This window comes from Larimichthys crocea, chromosome III (genome assembly GCF_000972845.2).
Source record: "Larimichthys crocea isolate SSNF chromosome III, L_crocea_2.0, whole genome shotgun sequence".
Classification (NCBI taxonomy): domain Eukaryota; kingdom Metazoa; phylum Chordata; class Actinopteri; family Sciaenidae; genus Larimichthys; species Larimichthys crocea.
In genome coordinates this window covers 49,812,591-49,835,661 of record NC_040013.1, presented here as the reverse complement: position 1 = coordinate 49,835,661, position 23,071 = coordinate 49,812,591, and the positions used below count along the sequence as shown (strand labels likewise).

The following is a 23,071-nucleotide window of genomic DNA, read 5'->3' as shown; positions in this document are numbered from 1 at the left end:
GTAAATAGTGGCTGCATTTACAGAATAAAAAATATGAAAAAATGTAACTGAATAGAATTATTTGCCACTTTCAGTAATGTAATGCAGTGTTAGTTAGATTGGCTTGTTTGTACTGCTGCATAATAAAGCAGGAATGCCCCAAGTGGACACCAGGAAAATAGCATGTACTTGCACTATACGGAAAACATAGTGCAGTCTGTTGGTTTGAAGGATTGTGCTCGTGGCAGTAACCTGTAACCTGCAGTATCATATCATTTCTATCTCTCTCGCTACACACATACATATTCTCCGTACACATCACTCTCTAAATCAACATGCATACATGATCTTGGTTGCATACATTTGTTAAATTGGCCCGAGGTGTACCATAACGAAGCAGGAATGCCTCTAGTGAAAAGTCTAGACCTGCTCTGTATGGAAAGTGTCATGAGATAACTTCTGTTATGGTGTTATTCCCTAAGTAGGATAAACAAGAGAAAATGTCTCAATCTGGTGGAAAATAGTAAAAACCAGTGTTTTAAAGTCAGGGCTGTAGATTGAAAGCCTGATAAAATAGAATATGCAGCTGTGATGGCCGTGAGATTTAAAATTGCAAATTGAAATTCCAACATAAAAAAAAAATAATCAGTGCAAATTCACGCATTTTCTTTTCTTTTTCAATAATTTTTTTTTATTCTATTATTTTTTTTTATTATTTAGATATGTGACTGCTATTATTTTAATACTTTTCTTATCTTATCTGTTTAATTTGTGAAGTGACCTTAGCGCTTGAAATAAAATGTATTATTATTTACGCAGCCAAAATAAAAACCTGTCCATCTGACTTATGCACACATCCACAACACATGTGCATGTGATGTGCACATAGCACATGTGCACGCATGTCAAAAAAGTAACTTACCATTCCTACTAATGATTTATTTTTGAGGTGTCAAACATAAAATGACACTGACATGGTTTTCAGAGTTTAGTGCTGCTGTTGTCACTGTATTGTGTCTGAAAGGGCCAAAACTCTTTGCTGGTTTGGCATGAGATTTATATTTATAAGATATTTTTAAACATTGAAGGTCTTTTCTCTTTTCAAGATGCAAAGGAACCTGCTTCTATTCTGGGATCTTTGTGGTTTTTATATTCAAAACTTAGAGAACATGTTAAGTGCTTTGGGATTCCTTTCCAACTTCACACCCCCTGGTTACACTACTGAAGGACTGATCCTTATAAAACATTAATCAGACATAACGTCACAAACCTCTGATTATGCTGGTCTGGGAATTACAGGATCTTAATTTGGATTGAAAAGAAAAAGGTGGCTACTTTGATGTGTTATTTATATGTGCTAATTAATAGTCCTTATGTCTTTAGTGTTAATCTACAATGTAGAAAACTAAACAAATATAAAGAAAAACTATTGAATGAGAAGGTGTTTCCAAACTATTGAATGGTTCTATACACACACACACACACACACACACACGCACACACACACATACACACACAGGAGAATAAAATGCAGGAAATGATGATATGAAGAAACCAAATATGTTTAAGTTTAATAAAAATCACTCTAAATTGAATATTGAGAGAAAAATATCGATGTTATAAATAAAATAAAATAATTCAAATACAATAAGATTACCATTAAGTCACCATACTCCATACCAAAATTATCTTAATAAAGCAAGTGAATGTGGTGCTTTGAATAAGAAAATTTCCCCAAAACACAAACTGCAGGAAGGTTCTTTACCAAGTTCACTGTCTTTATTTTATTTCTATAAAAACCTTGTCTTTAAATACTGCATGAATAATGCAACCCAAATGACAAAGAACTAGCTAAAAAAAAAAAAAAACTAAAGGTCACTAATGCAAAGTGAAATACTTATTTTTTTCATGCAGTCACTACTGTTTATAGAAAGCATCTCACACTGCCTTTATAACACAGAAATATAATGATCTATCATGAATATCACAATTATTTAGGATTTCAGTTCCACTTTCTGATAAGGAATACTTTATGTGGAGGTTTTAATTTGGAATGCATGTCTTTGGTAATGGAAGCATCAGTAATAAGCCATTAATAAAAAAGGAACACAAGAAAAAATAATCATTATTTGTTCTTGTTTGTGTCTCTGATTATCAGTTCAATTTATTGTAGTCAGCAAAAGCATCTGATAAGATCCCAGAACAGTTAGAGGGCAACACAATCATGACTGACTGAAGCCCAGTGCTATGAAATGAAACCAAAGTTGTGATAAATCATAGTAGAGGAAACTTAGCTGTTGAGCCAAAAGGACCACAACCTAACTTAAATTGTTATTATTGGCGTATTACTGATCTATAAAGGATTATTAATGCATTTATGAAGTAACAATCAAACATACTTTGTAAAATAATAAAATATGCCTTATCAGAAAGTAGTACCACAATTTCATATGCAGGTAGCAACTGAATCATTAAATAGACTTAAAAAAAAAAAAAAAAAAAACACTGTAAATGAGGCAATCAAGAGGCATTGAAGAGATGTACTTTCAAGATGATGTGTGACCCAGTGTTTCTTGTTTTAGGAGCATATGCTCAGTTAGGAATTAGAAATTAGATTTGTATGGAGGCTGCTGGATCTTAGCGAGGTTCCAGTCAGATGAAAACCTCACATTATCAGTAGCTTAACATCAGTAGCTTATAGCCTATAGATATAGATCTAGCCTATATCCTCTTTTAGTCGGTTAACTCTAGATCATTTCCTCTGGCTTTATTGTTTACCACCATTAAACGTGAGGCCTCTATTTGTCCTGTCAACCAGAAATGCAAAAATAGATCTCACCCACCCACTAGTGCATGCCATGTAGTGTTAGATACACTGTCCGCTCTGAATCATTCACAGTCATGGTAACCACCATCTGAATATTCCAAAAAAATGAAACAAATTCTTTAAAAAATGTTTAAAGAATATTCTGGCCAAAGCATTCTATACACCAGTACAATCATATACCTTTGTATGGAGGAAAATCCAAGTAAGTGGTGCTTTGTGACTGTTACAACTGTCCTGAGTTACAATAAAGTCAAAACATTAAAAGGATACAAACACAACATGTCTCGTTTTTTTAACAGCATGGCTTCACTGACAGCCATCGTAAAGTCTTTGGTCACATTCAGATTTCTCTATGAAGGGACTGCTGCCGCCACTGCCGCACATTATGCCGCTGAGAGGTTTGATCTGATGGAGTCCTCTCGTAACTGACGGTGCTTCCCAGTGTCACACTCTTCACTATGTGTGCGACGTTCAATGGTAATCCTGTAGTTTTTTCTGCAGAGGAATATGCACAATTTTTTTCAACGCATAATTATATTCAACATACTTTTGCTCTTGATATCAAATGAGTGATGCATAAGAGATCGACATATTTTTCAGCCTCTTTGTGTTGCTTGCAATCCTGGATTGCAGTGTCTCTACATCCCCGTTTGTACACTATAAAATGGATGTTTAACATATGACTAATACTAACTTCTAAAAAAAGATGGAATGTGATAAGAAGACTTAAATTATAAAATCATATTATTCAAGGCATATTTTTGCGTTAAAAAATAACTTTCAAATTAAAACTAGCAATTATTTTATTATCTAAAGGAACAAATGAGTGCCTAGGCCCTTAAGTGGGAGGCAGTTGGACAGGTTTAACAGATGTGTTAAAACATAAATATCATCTATAGTTACCTGAAAAAGTAGAATGCTATAAGCATTGCAGCTCCCAGAACAGATCCCACTATGACTCCAGTCAAAGCTGATACTCCTAGTCCACCTGCAGTTATTAGTTAAAACATATATTTGATCATTTATACTGTAGATAACATCAACATTCATATTTCACAGGTTTCAGTAAAAAGTAGCGTTCATTTACATGATTTGTCTGGTTTCTCAGCATGGACTTTATATCTTCCTTTCAAAGTGAAATGGTCGGCACTGAAGGCAGGCAGCAGCTGAAAAGTTCCATTTGCACCAAAGTAGTTGGCCACCACCTGCAAGTCAGTAAACCATGTTATCATCATATTTCATTTATCATTTTCTACCTGTTAAGGAAGATGTTGGCATCTTTAAGACAGCTGATGACTTCTTCTTACCTCATATGTTCCTGTTTCAACATCAGTCATGGCCATCAAAGAGAAATCTCCGTTTCTGTCACCATTGACATCCATAGATACCTGACCAGCAATTCCTGTGCATTGGGAAAACAATGAGAGCATCATTTAGGAGTCAACCCTAACCCTATCAGTTAGTATACCATGCTTTTTACCATGTTTATTTGAAAAATTAAAAGACACAGAAATGTACAGCAATAACACCTTGGAACTCATTACACACATTCAAGTGTAGGAAGTGTGTTTCCACCCATTCTCTCGTTCCTATCATTTTTAGAGAGCTTGAAGGAGATTAGAATGAACTTGGCTCCATTTTTGAGGCAGTGCAACATTCAGCGCTGTGTCTGAAACATTCCTTTGTTCCTTTGACAGTTTTGCATTTTCCTGACCTTGAAGTTTGCCTCCTGTCTGTGTGGTATTTTGGCAAAGAGGTGCCAATAGGTAGTGGAGGTTCATTCAAATGAAGCAGCACAAAATCCAGTTCTTGGTATATTGCTGAGAATACATATCTCAGAAACACACTGCTGCCACTTTATCTTATCAAGAGCAAAATAAATATAACATTTTTTTGTATTAATATTAAGGAAATGTGCAGCTTAAAATGTAAGCAGATTATTTTAATTAAACACCCCCCAATCATTAGATGTGTACCTCTTACAGTTTTTGTTATTGACACATGCTACTAGTTAGTGGTGAAAAAGGTTAAGGATGTGCGAGCAGAGAGGGTACCTTTTTAGGAAAATTAGCTTTTAGGATTACTCTAGAAACAGAAATAAAGGATTGAGCAAAATAAAATACAAAGTATTCATTTATTAATAGTAAAAGTAGGAATATTACTAAAGTGTTCAGAAGAGTTACACTTTTTTTTCTATTTGGCAAGAACACAGAAAAAATGGTTCAGCCCTGCCCCCAAATCAAGCGTAACAATATTTGCTTCGTGCCAGCATCATGTCTCAGTTTGCTAAAGAAAAAGCTGTCTTTCAAAGATGAACAGAAAGAAAAGGAAAACAGAAGAGAGAACCAAAAGAGCGCCAGAATGTCACCCAACTTTTCATGAAGAAATGTGGGTTCAGTCTGTGAGTGGTGGAAACGAGCCTGTTACCTTAGTGCTGAGTGTAACAGGCAAGTCCTGCTTTTCCTCCTCTCCTTATTTACTTATGTACATCTCTTCGCACAAAGTTCTGAGTCTTTACATTTGGCTCCTCTTTTAGCTGATATTTAATCAGTGCCTTTATCAAGCAATCTATATTAAATCAATTGTTCCTGCCTCTGACTGATGCCAGGCCAATGGATGCAGCTTCAGGCTCAGCAGCCCAGTCTATCCATCCCCATCCCCATCCCCATCCCCATCCCCCTACCAGTCAACCACCCGTACTGCCAACTGAAGGAGAAGGTGAGCAGCATTATGTTGAGTGACCTGCCAGTTGGCATAGATGCAGGGGGTCGGTGCACAATTTCTTTTTTTTATTATTATTATGACAAAAAGAAAAAGATGACAACCTTTTCAATGATAATTCACACACTCATGATTATTATATGAAACAAAAATGGCCTATAATCTTTGAAACAGTGACAGTTAAACTTGAATTTGTATTAAAATAGATGATAATGAGATCAGTGTCAACTTATATTTATTTTAAGTTATTCATTAATATTAACTGCATTTTCCATTCAAGACTTCTAGCATTAAAATAACATTGAGACTGTAAGAGATGGCCTTTAGCACATTTCAGTCTTGCATCAAATCGTGAATTCCACTGTAAGCAGAATGTTGCATGTGTGCACAATGTTATAATGTCACAGCTCGCTGTCAGTAAATATCATCCAGTACCTTTTGGGCTACCAGAGAGTTGTAAGTTTGTAGTTATTTAAGGTTTTGAAGGGGTCTGTTGGGTTCTGAAGGTGCGGTTACAGTAATTGTGCAGGGTTGAAGTGTGGTGGTGAGGCACATTGTGATATCATTTCATTTGGCCCAAAATCCCTGGCATCCCAAGCTGACTTGATCTTGTGAGGTTATCATTACCTTTACATGACATCAGAGATAGCTGGGACTAAAGGTCCAGTGTGTCAGAATTGTTATTTACAGAAGATGGCAAAAATTAAATATAATATGCAGAAATATGTTTTCATTGTTGTATAATCACCTGAAAATAAGGATTGTTATGTTTTTGTTAAACATTTTATTATAATGAGCCTTGTACAGACACTGCAGCTCCACCATGTTGAACCATCTTCTACAGTAGCCCTGAACAGACAAACTAAACAATAACTCTGGATGGGGCCTTACATATTTCACAGTCACCTGTACTATCTCCTTCATGTGAGGAAGGAGAGTGTGATAACAGGGTGTTGCAATCTATAACTACACCGCCAGATGCCACTAAAGCCTACACACTGAGAGAAATCATTATTGTGCAGGGATCAGTGGAAATTTATTCTGCCCCCAATTAAAGTCTACCGGCTGTGTCCAAAACCATGTCCTTATCCACTTTTACACTAAACAGATGTTTACTTTATCATGAGCAGTACATTGAGATTTCAGACATTTATTATTATTATTATTATTTATTATTCATATCATATGTTTTCTTATGTCACAGTGTGATGACATAGTTTAGGCTATTTGAATTATGTGACACTTTTTTGGCATCAAACATGGAGAGCAGTGGCTGTACGAAAGTTTGAAACTGCAAACATGCCATTGTCTGTTCTGAGTAACTCTATTCTTACAAGCTTATGCAATGCTGTGTATTATTTTCAGAGTGTTTGAACTAACTTTATATTGTGTGTGTGGGAACGTTGATGTTGCAGCAGTCATGACTGATTCAGTGTGTGTGCTGTGTGTTTCACCTTCAAAGGTTCTGTTCCACATGCGCGAGGTGATCTGCGTTCCATTCTTCTTAGTGTATCCGTTTTTAATGGCTTCATGCAAGGCGATTGCATACAGCAGCATGGCATCATGGAATCCCTCGACAAACATGTTGACCTGAAATGGGTTATGTGGTTCACAAAGAGGAAGTGATTGTACTGTTGCTGCACAATGCACACTCACAATGTTCAGCAAAAAAACTACAAAATATAACTACATATATAAAGACAATGACTCAATTAGTTGGGCCCCTCAGAAGAAACTAGCAATGGCTGTGTACTGTATATAATCATTTTTATTTTAGGAACTGAAGCTGGTAATGCAGTTCATCCTCTGCTGGCTCAGCTCAGCTTCGGAAAGTGTTTCACCATTAACCCCCCCCCGCCCCCCAAAAAAAAGAAAAAACAAAGTAAATGTTTGCATTGAGTTCTGGCTCTGTCCTAGCTGCCAGAGAAAATCTGCTGCCATTCTAGCACTCATGTATTTACTGTTTAAGTTTCCAAAGCGTCTCACAGGGAGCTCTTTCCCCACGTCAACTATCCTCACTATTTTTAATCAGAGCAGCTTGTGTGTCTTAAGTGTGGAAATATTTTAGGCAATTGGCCTAAAATTGATTTTTAAAGATGAATTTTCACTTGTTTTCAACTTTGTCTCCAGGGACATACAGCAAAACTAGTTTTTCCTGTTTGTAGTTAGAGAGAGGAAGAGAGAAGGAAAAGCATGACGGAGGAGGGGAGACACTTTGTTCAACATGTTACATCCCCTCCTGCTCCCTGCAGGCATCTCTGCTTTGTTTTAAGGCAGCCCATGCACAATATATTTGTTCTCATTAACATATTTGTTTGTTATCAGATGATGGCACTGTGTTGCTGAGCTGCAGATAAAATCAATTTTTTAATAATCATGACAACGGGGTGGTCGGTAGCATAGTGGGTTGTGCAGGCGCCCCATGTGTAGAGGCTACAGTCCTTGCTGCAGTCGGTCCCGGTTCGAATCCCGCATCGGACGGCCCTTTACTGCGTGTCATTCCCCCCTCTCTGCCCCCTGCTTCCTGTCTCTCTTCAGCTGTCCTATCCATTAAAGGCATAAAAGGCCAAAAAATATACTTCATGACATTGACAGATAAACAAAATGAGTGTTCATAGTTGCATTACAGTCATATATTCATTTTAGCAGTAACAAGGTAATATAACATCCTACAGGATTTCATTCAGAGTTGAGTGAATTAAGAATGTATTCTGACCAAACCAGAGTTGGTGATTGTATTAACCAAGTTATATATGTTTTTTTCATTCACAGTTTTAAAGTTTTGAATTCAGCCACACCGTGTGCTTTTAAATATTAAAAAATGTTATATATAATGGCAATATTCAAGCAAACCTGGATTTGTAATGGACCACAATAAAGCTTTAGTGCTTTGATAACTGCTATGAAACTAATGCATACTCATACTTGCAGAATTTACATACATGCAGTTCTTTTGGTGAAAGTAACGCAAAAAGTAGTACAATGCATTAGGTTATTTAGATACACAATGCTGACATTAAAAATGAGCGATCACAAAGTCAGAGGTAACACAAAGACTCAAAGGATCTGTTCTAGAGTCACGTGCCGCAATGGAACATACATAGAGCCCCGAGCAGCAGCCCTCCTTGTAAATACAGAGAATGCTGAGGCCCCCCAAACCAAAGAAGTGGTAAAGTCATTGTTCTGAGGCTACAACGGAAGCACATGTCTGTCAGCGTACGGAAACAAACATGCACAAAGCTTGTTCAGAGATGCAGGATTGTTTCTTTTAGGCTTGTGTAGATTTCCTTTAACATGCCTCCTGATAGAAGTTAGATCAGCTAATTGGTTCCTCTTTTACAATTTCCCATAGATGTCTCTCCCCCAGTAGTACTCAATTTCCATGGCCCTAATCCCTCAAACATCACAGTCACAACTGAGAGAGTGAGGCAAAAAGTGAGCACACTGCATCCTTGCAAGGCGGTGAGCTCCAAGGGTGCTTATGAACTGTGAACAGACTTTAGTCCCAGAGGAATCCTCTGGGATTAAAGTCACGTCTTTGTTCATGGACTTTTCTAACATACCACTCAAAGAGTCTGCACATATTCTCTTAGCTGAGAATATATCACTCAGAGAACATTGTAATAATAATAGAGCCTCTATGAAACAGGCTGAGCGGCATAAGTTACCATGGTGATCGAGCCAGGTTTAACGTTCTTTTTCCCAACATCTGAATCAAGTTACTGTTGGAAAAAAAGATCTGTACACTACAACTGTTATTTATTTCTTATGTATCAGATGCAATCAGCATGACTGTTCATTCGCAGGGTGACTGAACTGAAAGATGATCGCTCATCCCTGAGTTTTACAAATACATTTAGAAGGTAGTAGATTTGATGAGCAGATTAAATAAAATGTTGTTCTTGAGGATGAATAAACACTGATTCCAACACTGTAAAAGGTTGCTCTGTTTCAGTGGCTATTCATTTAGATTTCCATTCATCCCTCACATTCTGAAATTGTAATTTTTAGTGGTCCCACATTTTGCAGCCCAATTATAAACATACACAAATACTAGCTAAGCTGAGTCATCAGTGTCTGCAAATTCTCAGAGTTGGGAATTTCAAAATGTAATGTATTACATATACTAATTACTTTCATTTGAAAGTAATGAGTTACTTCACAGTACTGCCTGTATGGAGTAATGCATTACTAGTTTTGTCTTAGTACTAAACATTATGCCTTTTAAGTTTCACAGCAGCTAATCAAAGCAGATGCAGAGAAACTGAAGTATATTGCGGTTCATTACAAATCCAGTGGTGGGCGATATTACGAAGCCCAATGAAGGCTCCTCTCCGGACAGATCTGGCCCATTCATACATTCACATGCAGCGGTTACCACTCTGTACTAAAGTCCACCGCTTATATTAACAACAGTGTGATCATATAGAAAAATGAAATACCCCAGACCTTTTTAGATAAAAAAGGGACACTGGCTAAAGTAGCATGAAGTGAATGAATTTCTAAAAATAAAATAAAAAATACAATAAACACTTAATTTTGGGCACTCGTGTGGAAAGTTCACTGTTTCAGCAGCTCTACTAGCTACAAATGAACAAAATTAAAATTAAATTCCAGAAGATGAGAAAATCACAGTGTGACTGACATACGTACACTTCCGCAGTCTTTGCAGTCATGGAACCCGGCTCTTTTCACAGACTCTTTCATTTCCATGGAGAAGTTTTCAAACTCGGGCTTGACTGTCCTGAGCAGTGTCACTGTGTTCAGAGAAGCGTAAGCTTGCCTCGCATCGTTGTCATATTTATCGCCTCTCTTCCATGAGCCGTTGCCTAGAATTTTATTTTAGAGGGACAGAACAAGGTAGATTTTATTATTTGATATTTGTCTATGTTAAATCTATGAAATAATGTGCACTTTAAGTAGTCCAAGTAGTACAACTCATAGATTTCAAGAAAGAAAATCAGAGTAAAACACTATCTGTCTATGCAGTTGTGAGACAAGCCAAAATAGCAAACCCATTCCATGTTCCACATGAAGTACTAGTTGTTGCCATCAGAGGCTTTTTTGTACTGCATGTTCTTTGTGTTCTTAGATATGTTTCTTGTTCTCTTCTATCTTTTCCTTGTCTTGTTTGTGGAATGTGTTTATGAATGCAGCATGGACAAGCCCAATCCAGATTTCCTACAATCTGGGGCAGTATAGTGAATCTTGAAACTTGTGATCATTTCACATTTATTCACACACACTCATAAACATTATTTCATTTCAAATCTAATGTCCCAGATGTCGTGGTCACAGGTTGTCATTTGTCATTTTTAAAAATGCAGAGCCAAAACAACAGACAATGTAAGACTGTTTAAATATGTAAGGACGACACTGTAGATAAATAGAAAATACTAATTCAGATGGATTAACGTGAACTTTACCATACGAGGTGGCATTGAAGAGTTCAACATTGAAGAACATGTAATTGCCGTTGGTCAACCGTCGCCTGTGCGCAGCCAGCATGATCTCTCGTATTTTGTCTGCCTCCATGCACATGATCACCACTGCGGGAAAATGACAAAGAGACAGATGCAGCTACGGTCATGAATGCATGAATACCATAAAACACAAGCTTGGTAACATTCATTAGATAATGGAGGGAAAGGTTTCATAATTTTCATTAGTTCATTACTGTCATAATAATAAATTGTGCAGAAACCGTGTGCATTGCATTTACATTTAATCATTCAGCTGACGCTTTTACCCAAAGCAGCTTACAAAAAGGGAAATCAATGTACGGTGAGACAAAGACGTTAATGCAGCAATAAGTGCTACTCACATAGAATCAAGTGATAGCTCTAGTGGGGAATGGATTTATCACATCCAGTTGTTGGTATTGTTGGAGAGGAGGTCCTCTCTGAAGAGCTGGAAGTCTTCAGGAGGTTTTTAAAGGTAGAGAGGGAAGCCCTGATCTGGTGGGAACTGGTACTGTAGGACGTTCCATGAACCGGGAAAAACAGACGAAAAAAAGGTGGGATTGCCCTGTGTGTACGACTGGCAGTGCCAGGTGTCGTTCGTTGGCGGAAGTAATATATGCCTGGAAGGGCATTCAAGTAGATGGTGCAGAACCGAAGACTACTTTGTAAGCAAACATTTCTGATTTGACTTTAATGGCTATAGGTAGCCAGTGGAGCTCGACGAGGCAGCGGGTGACATCATCTGAAAGGGTTTCACTGTGCACAAGATTTCTAGCCCCTGAATCCCACCAGGCACGGCTGCGACGTGTTCTGGATGCACCTCAGCCGCTGGAGCTAATCGAGGCTGCTCTACATATCACCAGAAGCGCTGCAGCACAATGCAGAAGCACCCCAGAAGCTAGTGTATTCTCTGCTCAGGAACAGCTTCTTCCCCTCAGCTGTCACCTTGCTCTAAACTCTGCACCACATTTTTTGTCATTACCTACATGTCCGATTGTATTAGAAATATAAATTCAGCACTCCAGGCAACACTTGGGCCAGACTCATCATTTTACTGCAGAGAACTGGACTCCTGCTGGAGTTGTTAGAGGTGGAATACACTTTTTAATTGTCCTATGATCTTTCATGGCACTGTCTCCAGCATGCCTGTTAATCATTATTAATCATAACCAATCAACCACGTGCACATAAACACGGAGGTTTATGTGGTTAATTTACAACAGTCTGGTGCACAAAATTTAACGAGCGGCTCTGCAGTGTGTAATTCTGGCTTTGTGGTGCATGTCACGTCAATTAGAGCCTGCAGATAAAGAAGACACCTGCTGTATTCACATGGCTGTAGGAAAAGTTAATCAGTTGAAGGCGTACTGTTCTGTGAATAACAGCAATACACATATATCTATATTAATGTCATCATCAGATAAAAACTGTATAGTTTCTGAGATCACATGTAGAATAGAAGAGGAACCGTTGAGCCAAAAATGAATAAGGGTTGTGTGATTTTAGAGAGAGGGACAAAAATGTTATTGAAAAATGTGTGGCATGTGTGATCCATGAAAGAATTATAAAAACTGGCCACTATCCATTGTGTTTGTTGAAAACTGGACCATGCAGACAGTCAGTGTGTGTGTGTGTGTGTGTGTATAAGAACACTGAGGCAAGTCAGTGACAGTGAGGGGAAAAAGGAGTAACGGCATAGTTAGAATTCTCCCTTTATCTAGCCACGTGCTTCAGCTCTCAGGCACAGCGAGGAGTGTAGTGATACACACTGCCAACACTGTGAGGGAACTCCAGCAGCACAGCTATTCTCATTCGGAGCTCTATTTGTTTTAAACCAAACATTTAATCATTGAAATTAATCTAGTGAGCATTGAGTAAGTATTTGCCAAAGAAATATCAAATGTAAACATTTCTTTCACTTGGGTTGATATAAACTTTTCCTTTCGTGTTCCAGTGATTAAAAATAATTAAACCAACAAACAAGTTGCCACACAAACAAGGGTCGCAATTGAAAACACAGTAACCCAAGCGTCCCTGTTAATAAGGAAGATTCAGAGGCTTGCTGGAACATTCCTCACAACTCTGTCACTTAAACACACCTCCTGAAATATCCCTTGAGTCAGTGGGACAAACTTCACCTCAGTCCTGCCAGCACTATAGCACCCTTTAATTACACTGGGCTCTACACACACTACTGGCCCTGTGTATGCTCTGCAAGCCATTCCATGGGGCAGCGCTTGCAGCCAGCAATATTTCAAAACTTCTGGATTTTCCTTTTTGCCCGGGCTGATGCTAGTTACAAATTAACTCAGGAATGGGGCAGCACATGGTGCACTTACTGAGTGCCCACAGTGTATTTCAAGTGTCCTGTGTTGGCCGTAAACCTGTAAAAGTTAGAGCATATGCAAATATTGGACTGTTGTGCAAATTTGTAATGCCATTACTCCAAAAACAAGGATTTATATTGTTGGATCTGTCTGTCAGAGAGGTGAACAGGATTAAGAGAAAGAAGTAAGGTGGAGCAAGGTCCTTTTAAAATGAATCAGTTGGACTGACATACTGTACATCAAAACTGCCGATTACCAAGTCGACTGGTGTATAGGGTGATTGATGATATCCATATTAATGAACAGAATTGTCTTTGCTTACATATTGCTGTCTAGACCCTTAAGACATTTGTGGTCGTACAGTAAAAGCGAGTCATTGCCTTACAACTATGCAGAAGTCCAAGGGGAGTTCTCTCCAAACACAAAGACTTCATACAGACTCAGGATGGGAGTGCATGTCTCAGGAGGATTAGCATCAGAAATGGACCAATCACAGGAGAGGTGCTTTATATTTTCCTCCTAAGTAGTTGTTACATGTTGTAATATTGTGTAAGTTAATGGTGTAAAAATCTGCAGCAAATTGATGAGAGCTTTTTTTTTTTATAAGCAAAGCATGAGGTGTCAGTAAAAAGACAGTGTTTACCATTGAGAATCATGTGCAGTGTCTTCTTACAGTTCATCTCAGCCAACAAATGATTCTACAAAGGCATCGCTAATGATGGAAGGTGAGGGTTTTCATATTATCACAATACAATACAATAATCATTTCAAAAAATAAAAACTATGCCTCAATACATCTTACAATAATATAATAACAGCGCCTGCCTATTCAGGGTGGTGTTCAGAAGCAGAGAAATAATAAACTGAATATTAAAGTGATGCAATCAATCAAGCTGAACTCTCACTCGTGAAAAAAATGAATTTTATGGATGACATGTTTTCTTCACCTTCTTCTCACCTGCTATTTTAGTATAGTACACTTTGTGTATTGGTGCTTGTATAAAAAATTTAAAAATCACATTTGATCCTCTGAGTAAGCACTGCACTTACTGACACACTGCCAGCTGTAGTAAAATGAATATTGCAGGCCTGACATGAAGAAGGCTGCCAAGGTCTGCCAAATTCTTAACATACCAAATACTTAATACTTAATACTTAAGGTAAAATGATGCACAGCTTGACTTACAGTATGCGATCTAGTTAAGGTGGCCTTAATTTAGTTTCTGGTGATGTCACAGTCTCAGCCATCGCTCTCTTCACAGGCAAAATGTCACCGTTTACATATGAGTGAGTGTCCAGAAAAACAACATTTTTCAATAACAAAGAATTGTTTCCTGTCCCACCAGTGGCCAGTTGAACTGGGACTGATTCTGCTCTGTTACATCATGTTGCTCATCTTGGCCACAGGTCTACCTGTAATGCGATTATAAATGCACAGCCTTGGGCACTAACCTTACCAGACCTGTTAGACAGAGGCTGATGATGCACGAAACAGTCGCCTCTGTGTTTTTCACACTCACACACTCATCTCCAGGCAACAATGCAAAGAACTGTACTCTGCATCTCCACTCTAAATAATCCTAATAATAATGATGACAGTTGCATTGAAATGAACTGCTTGAGTACTGTTATTGAGATAAGGACTGCACTGACTGAGGCTAATAATAACATTGTCATCCCTGATGTAGCTATATGAAGAGCATATTGTAATGATGTAAACATTACTGAAATAAATAACCCTAAGGCTCTCTCAGCACACATTTCAAAAATACAAATTGAATTTACATCTGAGAAATCACTCAAGAAACACTAGCTTCATCTCGCTAACCCCCTGAGAGGAAAAGCATAGTAGCTTATGAATGTGAGTGCTCTACATCTGTGAGCCGGAGACTGAATGAACAATGCAAATAGACAACTGTAGTCTGTTAACAGCAGGGCCAAACCACTGACAGGTGTAAAAGGTCATAGGACAGCTGGAGAAAAACCTGGAGGCCTGTCACATCAGGACACCAGAGAGCATCTTTTAACAGAAACAGGTGCTGCAATAGCCCTCTTTATATTATCGCACATCAACACGAGTTCCAGATTCATGTCACGTGATGATGATGATGACTGTGAGATGTGTTTGACAGGTTCAAAAACGGAAACAAAGTACATCCTGGTGGCACAGAAGAGTCTATAAGATGTCAACTTGAACTATGTCAACGCTGTATGTCTATGATTTTATACTGTAGGAGAGAGTGTGGCAAAATATTACAGGCTCAGCTGCTTTTAACTGTAGTAAACTGTCGACGATGTCAGTCTATGACCTGCAGTTTGGTAGACCCAAAACTTGGGGAACCTGTCAATTAGAGCTGTGATGATATGTTAAAAAGTAAATTTATCATTAAAGTTATAAACTTTGTTTACTTTAATGAACTCCAAAATTATTATATAGTTATTATTATTATTATTATTATTATTATTATTATTATTATTATTAGTAGTAGTAGTAGTAGTAGTAGTAGTAGTAGTAGTAATAGTAGTAGTAGTAGTAGTAGTAGTAGTTGTAGTAGCAGTAGTAGTAGTTGTAGTAGTAGTAGTAGTAGTAGTAGTATTGTTATTATTATTATTTAAGAATTATATGTTAAATAAACATACATAACAAACTGCATAAAATAAATTTATATCAGAAATTGTTTTTCTGTCTTAAGGCAGAGTTTATGTAGATCTGAGTCTCTTGGAGTTACTTTGTTTTTACAGCAGCAGTCTGGAACCGAAGAATGCCTTTGAAGCCAGACTCTTAATAGAAGAAGATATGTGTGCATTATCAGACATGTCCTACACACACCCAGAGTGATGAGAGTAGACAGGGTTAGAGATGTGGTTGAAGGGAAGCAGGGAGAACAGACCATGGCCTAGCTGACAGCGGCATGGTAATGACAAGCGGTTATGAGAATAATTGGACCTCCATGCATGCTTTACAGCATGTGTGCATACAAGTTTATGACTTTTTTATGCTATTTGGTGTACTCCCAAAACAGAGCTGGTGTCAGATGTCAACCACATAATTCAATTAGCTAACACGACACAATTATCCATCTCATATAACATCCTATGTTCCTGAAAACAAGAAAAGAAATGCAGGCTGCAGGGTCGATGCACGGCTAAAACAGTGTGCACACAAAAAAATTTCAGCTTCATAAAGGCTGACTTGGTTTTAGAAATCTCAGTCATTGTGTGCAGTGCAGTGGCTTCATCTCCACCATTATCTATAAATGGATATAGAAACGCATGGCTGTGGCTATTTTTAGCATCCATACCACCAGTTCATTACATGTATCACTGAGGTATCATGCAATTTCTCAGTCATTGTTATTAAAGGTCAGAAGGATGATCAATGATTCATTTATAAAGCCCATAATGAAAAAGACTTATTAAGACAATTAGTTAGTGTTAGTAATTAGATAGTTTTTTTTTTTTTTTTTGCGATAAAGTCGCATGTCAAAGCAAGCGCAGTGAAAAACAAAGGGGGCCAAGGATTGAACCCTGTGGCACACCAGTTTAGAAGACCTAGTAATCAATGGCAGCTGAGAAACTGTCTTGTCTGAAACCTACTTGTCTGACAAGTCGGATGTAAACCCTTCAAGAGGAGCCTGGTCCCCCTCCTAATGAGGTGAAAGAAAAAAAATATTTACAAAAGTAAAACTACAAAACTGTGCATGATATTTGTAAAACATGTTTACACAAACTTTTCTCATAATTACATTTGATTTTCAAAAGGCCTTTTTTACAAAACTGGTGAAAAACATAGCACTCAGAAAATTCTGAAAAACAGCTTCACCTCGAAGCCTAAAATGCACAGAATATTGTTCTGGAACCTCAATGTCCTTCAGATGCACTAAAAGATACAGATTGTTATTTGTTTTATCTGCTATAGGTTTCCTGAACAAACTATAAGTCCAGATGTCATCATGTCTCTCTTTTGTGGTCAAACAGTCTACTCTCCTCTAGGAGTGTCCAAATGTTTTTTTTTTGTTTGTTTGTTTTTTCTTCACAGAGGGCACAGGGATTACAAAACTGACCATAGTACTGCATTCAAAAGACTCCACATCTAGCTGATGTGGGGTATCATCAGGATTGATAAAGTAATCAGAGGAGAAAAGCAACATGTCATTTTTGATGCACCAGCCGCTGCATAGCTCCTTGTTTGCGCACTAACTGTCCATGACCTCACACAACACAGGGAAATGTTAGGTGCTAGGCTCCGTCTGTGGTTCCAAAGGCCTTGATGTCTGCATGTAGCATCTTGAACCTGCACCTTGAAGGCTGATGTTCAGTGCATTCCAATGCTTTGTTATGTTATAAGAGAGAAAAAGCTCTGCAGCCCTGACCCCTAGCTGAGCCATTATTGTTGTGGGAGACATCACGTCCATATTCTGGCTCAATGTTGAAAAGGAACTGCCAAAAGAAACTGGCGGTGGCTTTGAAGCAAATTAAGTTAATAGACTTTACCACCAGTTTCACAACGTGATCAAATTTCAGATAGACTTACCACAGAGCTTAATGACACTGTGTCCCTGTTCACTGACTTTTCTTCATATCGGTGTGGATAATCCTCTTTGTTCACCAGCCATGGCGGGCTAACTTTACTCACATGTCAGTTTCATTTCATCACCAGTGAACAGACATTGCTCGTGGTCAGTTTGTTAGCAAACCAGCATTAGCGTGGTTTGCCTGATTGATAGTGTCCGTCTACATTGAATTCATTAACAACTGCAACACAGTTCATTTCCATCCAGCTGACAGTGTATGTACACATGGTACACATGGTCCTGTTTACCAAAGCAGCACCCACCCGACACCATCAATCTCAGTGCCACTTGACAATCACCGACTTATGGATGGATATGATCTGACATCTTAGTATTCAAGACCCACGACCCAAACTGTACCTGAAAAGCTTGGGACACTCGGACAGTACAGAGAATACATTTTAAAAAAACTATCAGTTATTGTATTATGATGATTATTATTATGATATTGTTGCTAAGCAGAATAAAAAACTGTACAGTTGAAGAATGCTGTGACTGGAAGGCCAAGGACATGTTTACAATTTTCCAATGACAGACACAAAACAACACAAACAGTGTTTCATAATTTCATATTTAAAAAAAAAAACATATGAAAAATATAGAAAGAGAACAAGCTTAGTGTTGTGAGCCCTCCTGAAACAGACAGTAAGCATGTATACACAGGGCCAGCATGTGTTGAACTAAGCTGACGATGGTCTGTCTCTCTCTTCGTTAACGCCGCTCAGGTTTGGCTGAAAAGCTGCACAACCTTTGCTGAAACCCTTCAAACCTCTCAGTTAAGCACCTGACATGCCGAGAATACTAATTTCTCGCCATCAGGTGCACTTTGTGGCTCTGCAGCATTTAGCATGTATAATATATGCTAATTTATACAACAGCCACTGCTGTGATATGAGGTGATGTAATCTGAAACTGCTTATGACCAGAGGACTGTAGCCAACGAGCTGCTTATCAGCACTGAGGAATCATCGTAGAGAGAGCCTGGACAGGACGAGTGCAGGTTTCATTTAGCTAGTGCATGTGCACATTCACATTGGTCTTGTGGCTTGATTTTTATAGTGCATGCAGAAATGATTGCAGAAAGAGATAAATTAATGTTGCATGATTGTAAAGAGTTACATTTTCTAAATAGGCAAAAGTATCTGTTAACCTCCATCATAGTTTTTATATGTCATGAGAAAGTTCATGGGACATTTTAAACTACCTAAGGACAATTTATTTGAATTTATCAAATGTAGTTATACATGATGTCCATGTGAGAGACTGGCATGTGTCCTGAACATGAGGCACAATAAGACGATGACAGTGTTTAAGGATTACATGACTGCAGGAGCTTGAATCGCTTACAGCTGTGTCTACTCACAGCAACACAGAGAATGCATCCCATTTTGCTCACTTGCTCTTTGTCTGCCAAATCCAAAGTCCCTCAAATAATCATTTCAAGCAACTGACCTGCACGGCTCAGCACGCAGGATGTTATGTAAGTCTCTGTCTCAGTATGTGGGTGGAGTGAAGACAAATAAAAGCACAGATGCCCATCATCAGTTCTCTCCTCAGTGTCAGCTTCTGCTACTCTATGTAATATCTGCGGCTAACGATTGATCAAAGAATGTTTAATTAAGTGCAAAGGCTAAAGTCTAAATGATAGATGTCAGATTGTTAGCACTCTCCAAAGTGAGATCTTCACATTGCTCATTTGACCTGAGCAATAAAACTGAAGAAATAGAGAATTAATCAGCAACTATTCTGACAGCCAATAATTCATCATTTATGATTTTTTAAAGCAAGCATGCCAAATATTTCCCAGTTCCAGGTTAAAGGATAGATTCACATATCTGTGAACCTGTACAGTCATTCCTGTCCACACTGGGTCTGAATACATCTCGTTCTGTTCTGCAGGAGCAAATGTATCCTGAATCATGACACACACAGATCTGTTGCTGTTGTATGATGGATTTTACCCCACTGTCCAGTAAAAAGTCATTTCATCTGAACTTTTTATTTGAAATTTTGGCTTCAGCTCCACTCTTTTGGCCTTGTGGGATATGTGTTCTCATTAAAAAAACTTGTTTCAGCCCTGTTTGCTGAGTTCAAAGTGTTGTGTGATAAGCTGCAGCGGAGGGACAGTTCAACAAAATGTGCATTCAAAACTAAAAACACAGAACAGCTGAGGCTAAACATTGAAACAAAAACTACCATGATGAATAACTGTTTTAATTGTACATGAGTATTACTGTTAAGACTTATTTGAACGCACTGGGTTTGGACATTCTGAAGTCCTCATCTTGTCTTGGAAACTTGTGACAGCCATTGTGATTTATGTTTGCTGACATTTTGTGGGCTGGACCAAACACTGAGATAATATTTGTCTGGTCAATCCTCAGCTGCAGCCAAATTCAATGTTTAAAGGCTTGATCTGTAAAAGCAAGAACACCTTGGTGTCCTGGACACAAAACCTGATGATAAAATGTGTGATTACAGTTTTACTGTGAATTAATCTGCCACTCTTTCTTAGTTAGTGAACAGGTCAAACTGGCATGCTGTTATGAGAATACCTGTAAAAACTTAATGTGAAAGAGACTCAGACAGACAAGTCATTTACTTACATACATATACTGTCGAACCACTAACTTAATGTTTGCATCGGAGTGTGATTCTTATTTCCAAGAGAACAGCTGATCTGCTGGACATGCTGAGCAGATAATGAAATGAACTTTTATGTAACTGGAATCCAGCCAATTTCAACGCATATGAATTAATGTATGAATTCATAAACACTCCATGATTTGCATATCCTGTATTAGTTAATGCATTAAATTCCACGAGCCATGCATCATTATTCATTGTGTGATCTGCAGCATTGTTGCATTGTTTAACAAAGTGTTTGTTGAATGACTTATGTGAGTGCATTATAAACCATCTCATATATATTGAGAGGCTTAAAACGGAGTTACCTTCAGTGTCATAGATGTTTTGGAGGATGTCGTCAGTGTCCAGGCGCTCCCCTTGGGAATGAGCATGTGTTTTGATGTTAAAGTCAGCCATCAGATGATAGATTCCCTCCAGAGTAAAGTAACAGCTGCGCTCCTCCTTGTCGTCTTCGTAGACCAGCAGCGCGCTCCTCCAGGTGAAGTGCTCGAACATCGCGGTGAAGGTCTCTGCCATTTTCACGTAGGACGGAGCGATGCGAGTCAGGTGGGAGTATTCGGTGTTCTTATTGCTGAAGCCGGCGGCCAGGGCACCTGCTGAGATCACCGGGATGTTCCAGTGGGATGCCAGCCTCACCACCGCCGCCGCTTCGTACTCGCACGCTGGACCCAGGATCAGATCAGGCTTATGCCCACACGACCTGTCCAGTAACTTAAACATAGCGTCGTTGACACAGTCGGAGTTCTCAAACTTGATGTTGAAGCGGAACCCGGAGTACTGTCCTCCGCCTGTCTCCAGCCTCTGCTGTGCGTAAAGGATTGCCGGTTCGACTCGCGCACGTGAAAAAAGGTAGGAGTTATTTTGTGGCAAAAATGCCAAAACATCTATGTCCTCGGTGATGGTGTTTGTCATAACTGGACTCAGGAGCATCAAAAAGTACAACCACAGTGTGCTGAGATATGTAGACATGATGCGACTTTCCAAAGCCACACTTCAGATCAGTGAAAGAGATGTTCTTCAAATGTTTCTTTCCCCAAGTTGGCTCCACTTGGTAGTGCACATATAGCTGCAAACAGAAAGCCCTCCGCTCTGAGTAAATGGCTTAATGGTAAATAATTGTATTTGTCTTTTAAAGATGCGAATCTGCCCAAATGTGTGTGTTTTATTCTGCATTGAGAGTTCCTTCGAAGGCTCCTGAACCTGCTCAAAATACTCTCTCAGACAGTTGATCCAGCCGAGCTCTGCGATTCTTCCAGCTCAGCCAGCAGCAGTCACCAGCACACGCACACGCTGGCTCCGGCCTGGAGTTTTGAAGCATCTTTTCACGATGATTCCTGCGTCATCGCAGCGCTGCCCACCTCCTTCTTAAAGCGACACTGCAGCCCATCTCACAATGAGCCACTTCAACACAGCAGCATGCGTTAATAGAGTTACTGGGAATTATGGTTCTGCGAGTTCTGAAACAAGTACCAAAAAATACAGAACCTCCCTGTGTAGTTTTCAAAAATGCATTTATTCATAATGCCCATCTACCAGGACCACAGTCCGGGTATGGGACTCTATGAAAACTGCTTTGGAATACACACTTAATGACTAATGCATTATAGTATCAAAAAATCCCCTCTCGTTATGCTTTTATTTCTTTATTTCATTCATGGACTGTAAAGAGATGGTACAGGTCAGATCAAAGGTTGAGCTGAGGTTGTTATTACATTATTTGTAGCCATGTGAACACCTGAGCATGGACAGTGCACACACACACACACACACACACACACACACACACACACACACACACACACACACACAGTACATTTTGGACAGCATGTAAGTCCTGTTTTAGGTTTTTGCTTTGTACAGTGACCAAAAGAAATGATCCACATGTGATGAATCAATTGTTTCTCTATAAGACTTCAGCAGTGATGGTGTAGATACTACAATAGTTTTAACAAAGTTCTCAGTCCACACATGCACACTGGTCTAAATAATTAACTCTGGTCTGATTCCTCAAAAGACGATTGCTTCAGGCTGATGGAGTGAGGGAGAAACACTCAGGATGTGACACTAAAGTTGTCTTTGCATCTCACGCTTTGATGTTTTGAATCTCAGCAGTTCACACTGGAGTTGAGGTGATTTCTACAGCTTGTGACCACAAATGAAATCATTCCATCTCGCAGCAGCTTCACTTTTTATTCAGCGGTAAAACTGATGCTTAGTGTCCTCAGTGGCCACAGGACTGTTTAACCTCTCCAACAAAGCAAATCTGGCTCATTAAATAAAATGATCCAAATTAAAAATCAAACATTACTTATCGTCTCATTCAAATTCTTCACTTGCTTCTAAAAGTAGCAACACAACAATGAAAATATACATCTTAACTTAACTTCTTTTCAGCCCTGCAGCTCTTCTCTATAACTTATTGTCTTCTCACTCGTCCCCTCATCCTCATCCATCCAGCAACAGGAAGTTGTTTTAGTAGAGGAAAAGATTAGATGAACAGAACAGTTAATGAGCAGTAGCTATAAACTAAAA

General features: G+C 38.7%; 1 protein-coding gene across 1 annotated transcript; it reads right to left on the bottom strand.

The window, feature by feature from the left end:
• Nucleotides 1-1,608: 1,608 nt before the first annotated feature.
• On the bottom strand, nucleotides 1,609-21,917 carry npr3 (natriuretic peptide receptor 3). The gene is made up of 8 exons (XM_010745746.3): nucleotides 20,845-21,917; nucleotides 10,954-11,076; nucleotides 10,181-10,356; nucleotides 6,982-7,117; nucleotides 4,114-4,208; nucleotides 3,894-4,011; nucleotides 3,710-3,794; nucleotides 1,609-3,301 (listed from the first exon to the last, which is right to left on the bottom strand). Exons 1-8 carry the CDS (start codon nucleotides 21,506-21,508, stop codon nucleotides 3,190-3,192), a joined length of 1,509 nt encoding a protein of 502 aa, XP_010744048.1. The 5' UTR covers nucleotides 21,509-21,917; the 3' UTR covers nucleotides 1,609-3,189.
• Nucleotides 21,918-23,071: the final 1,154 nt, after the last annotated feature.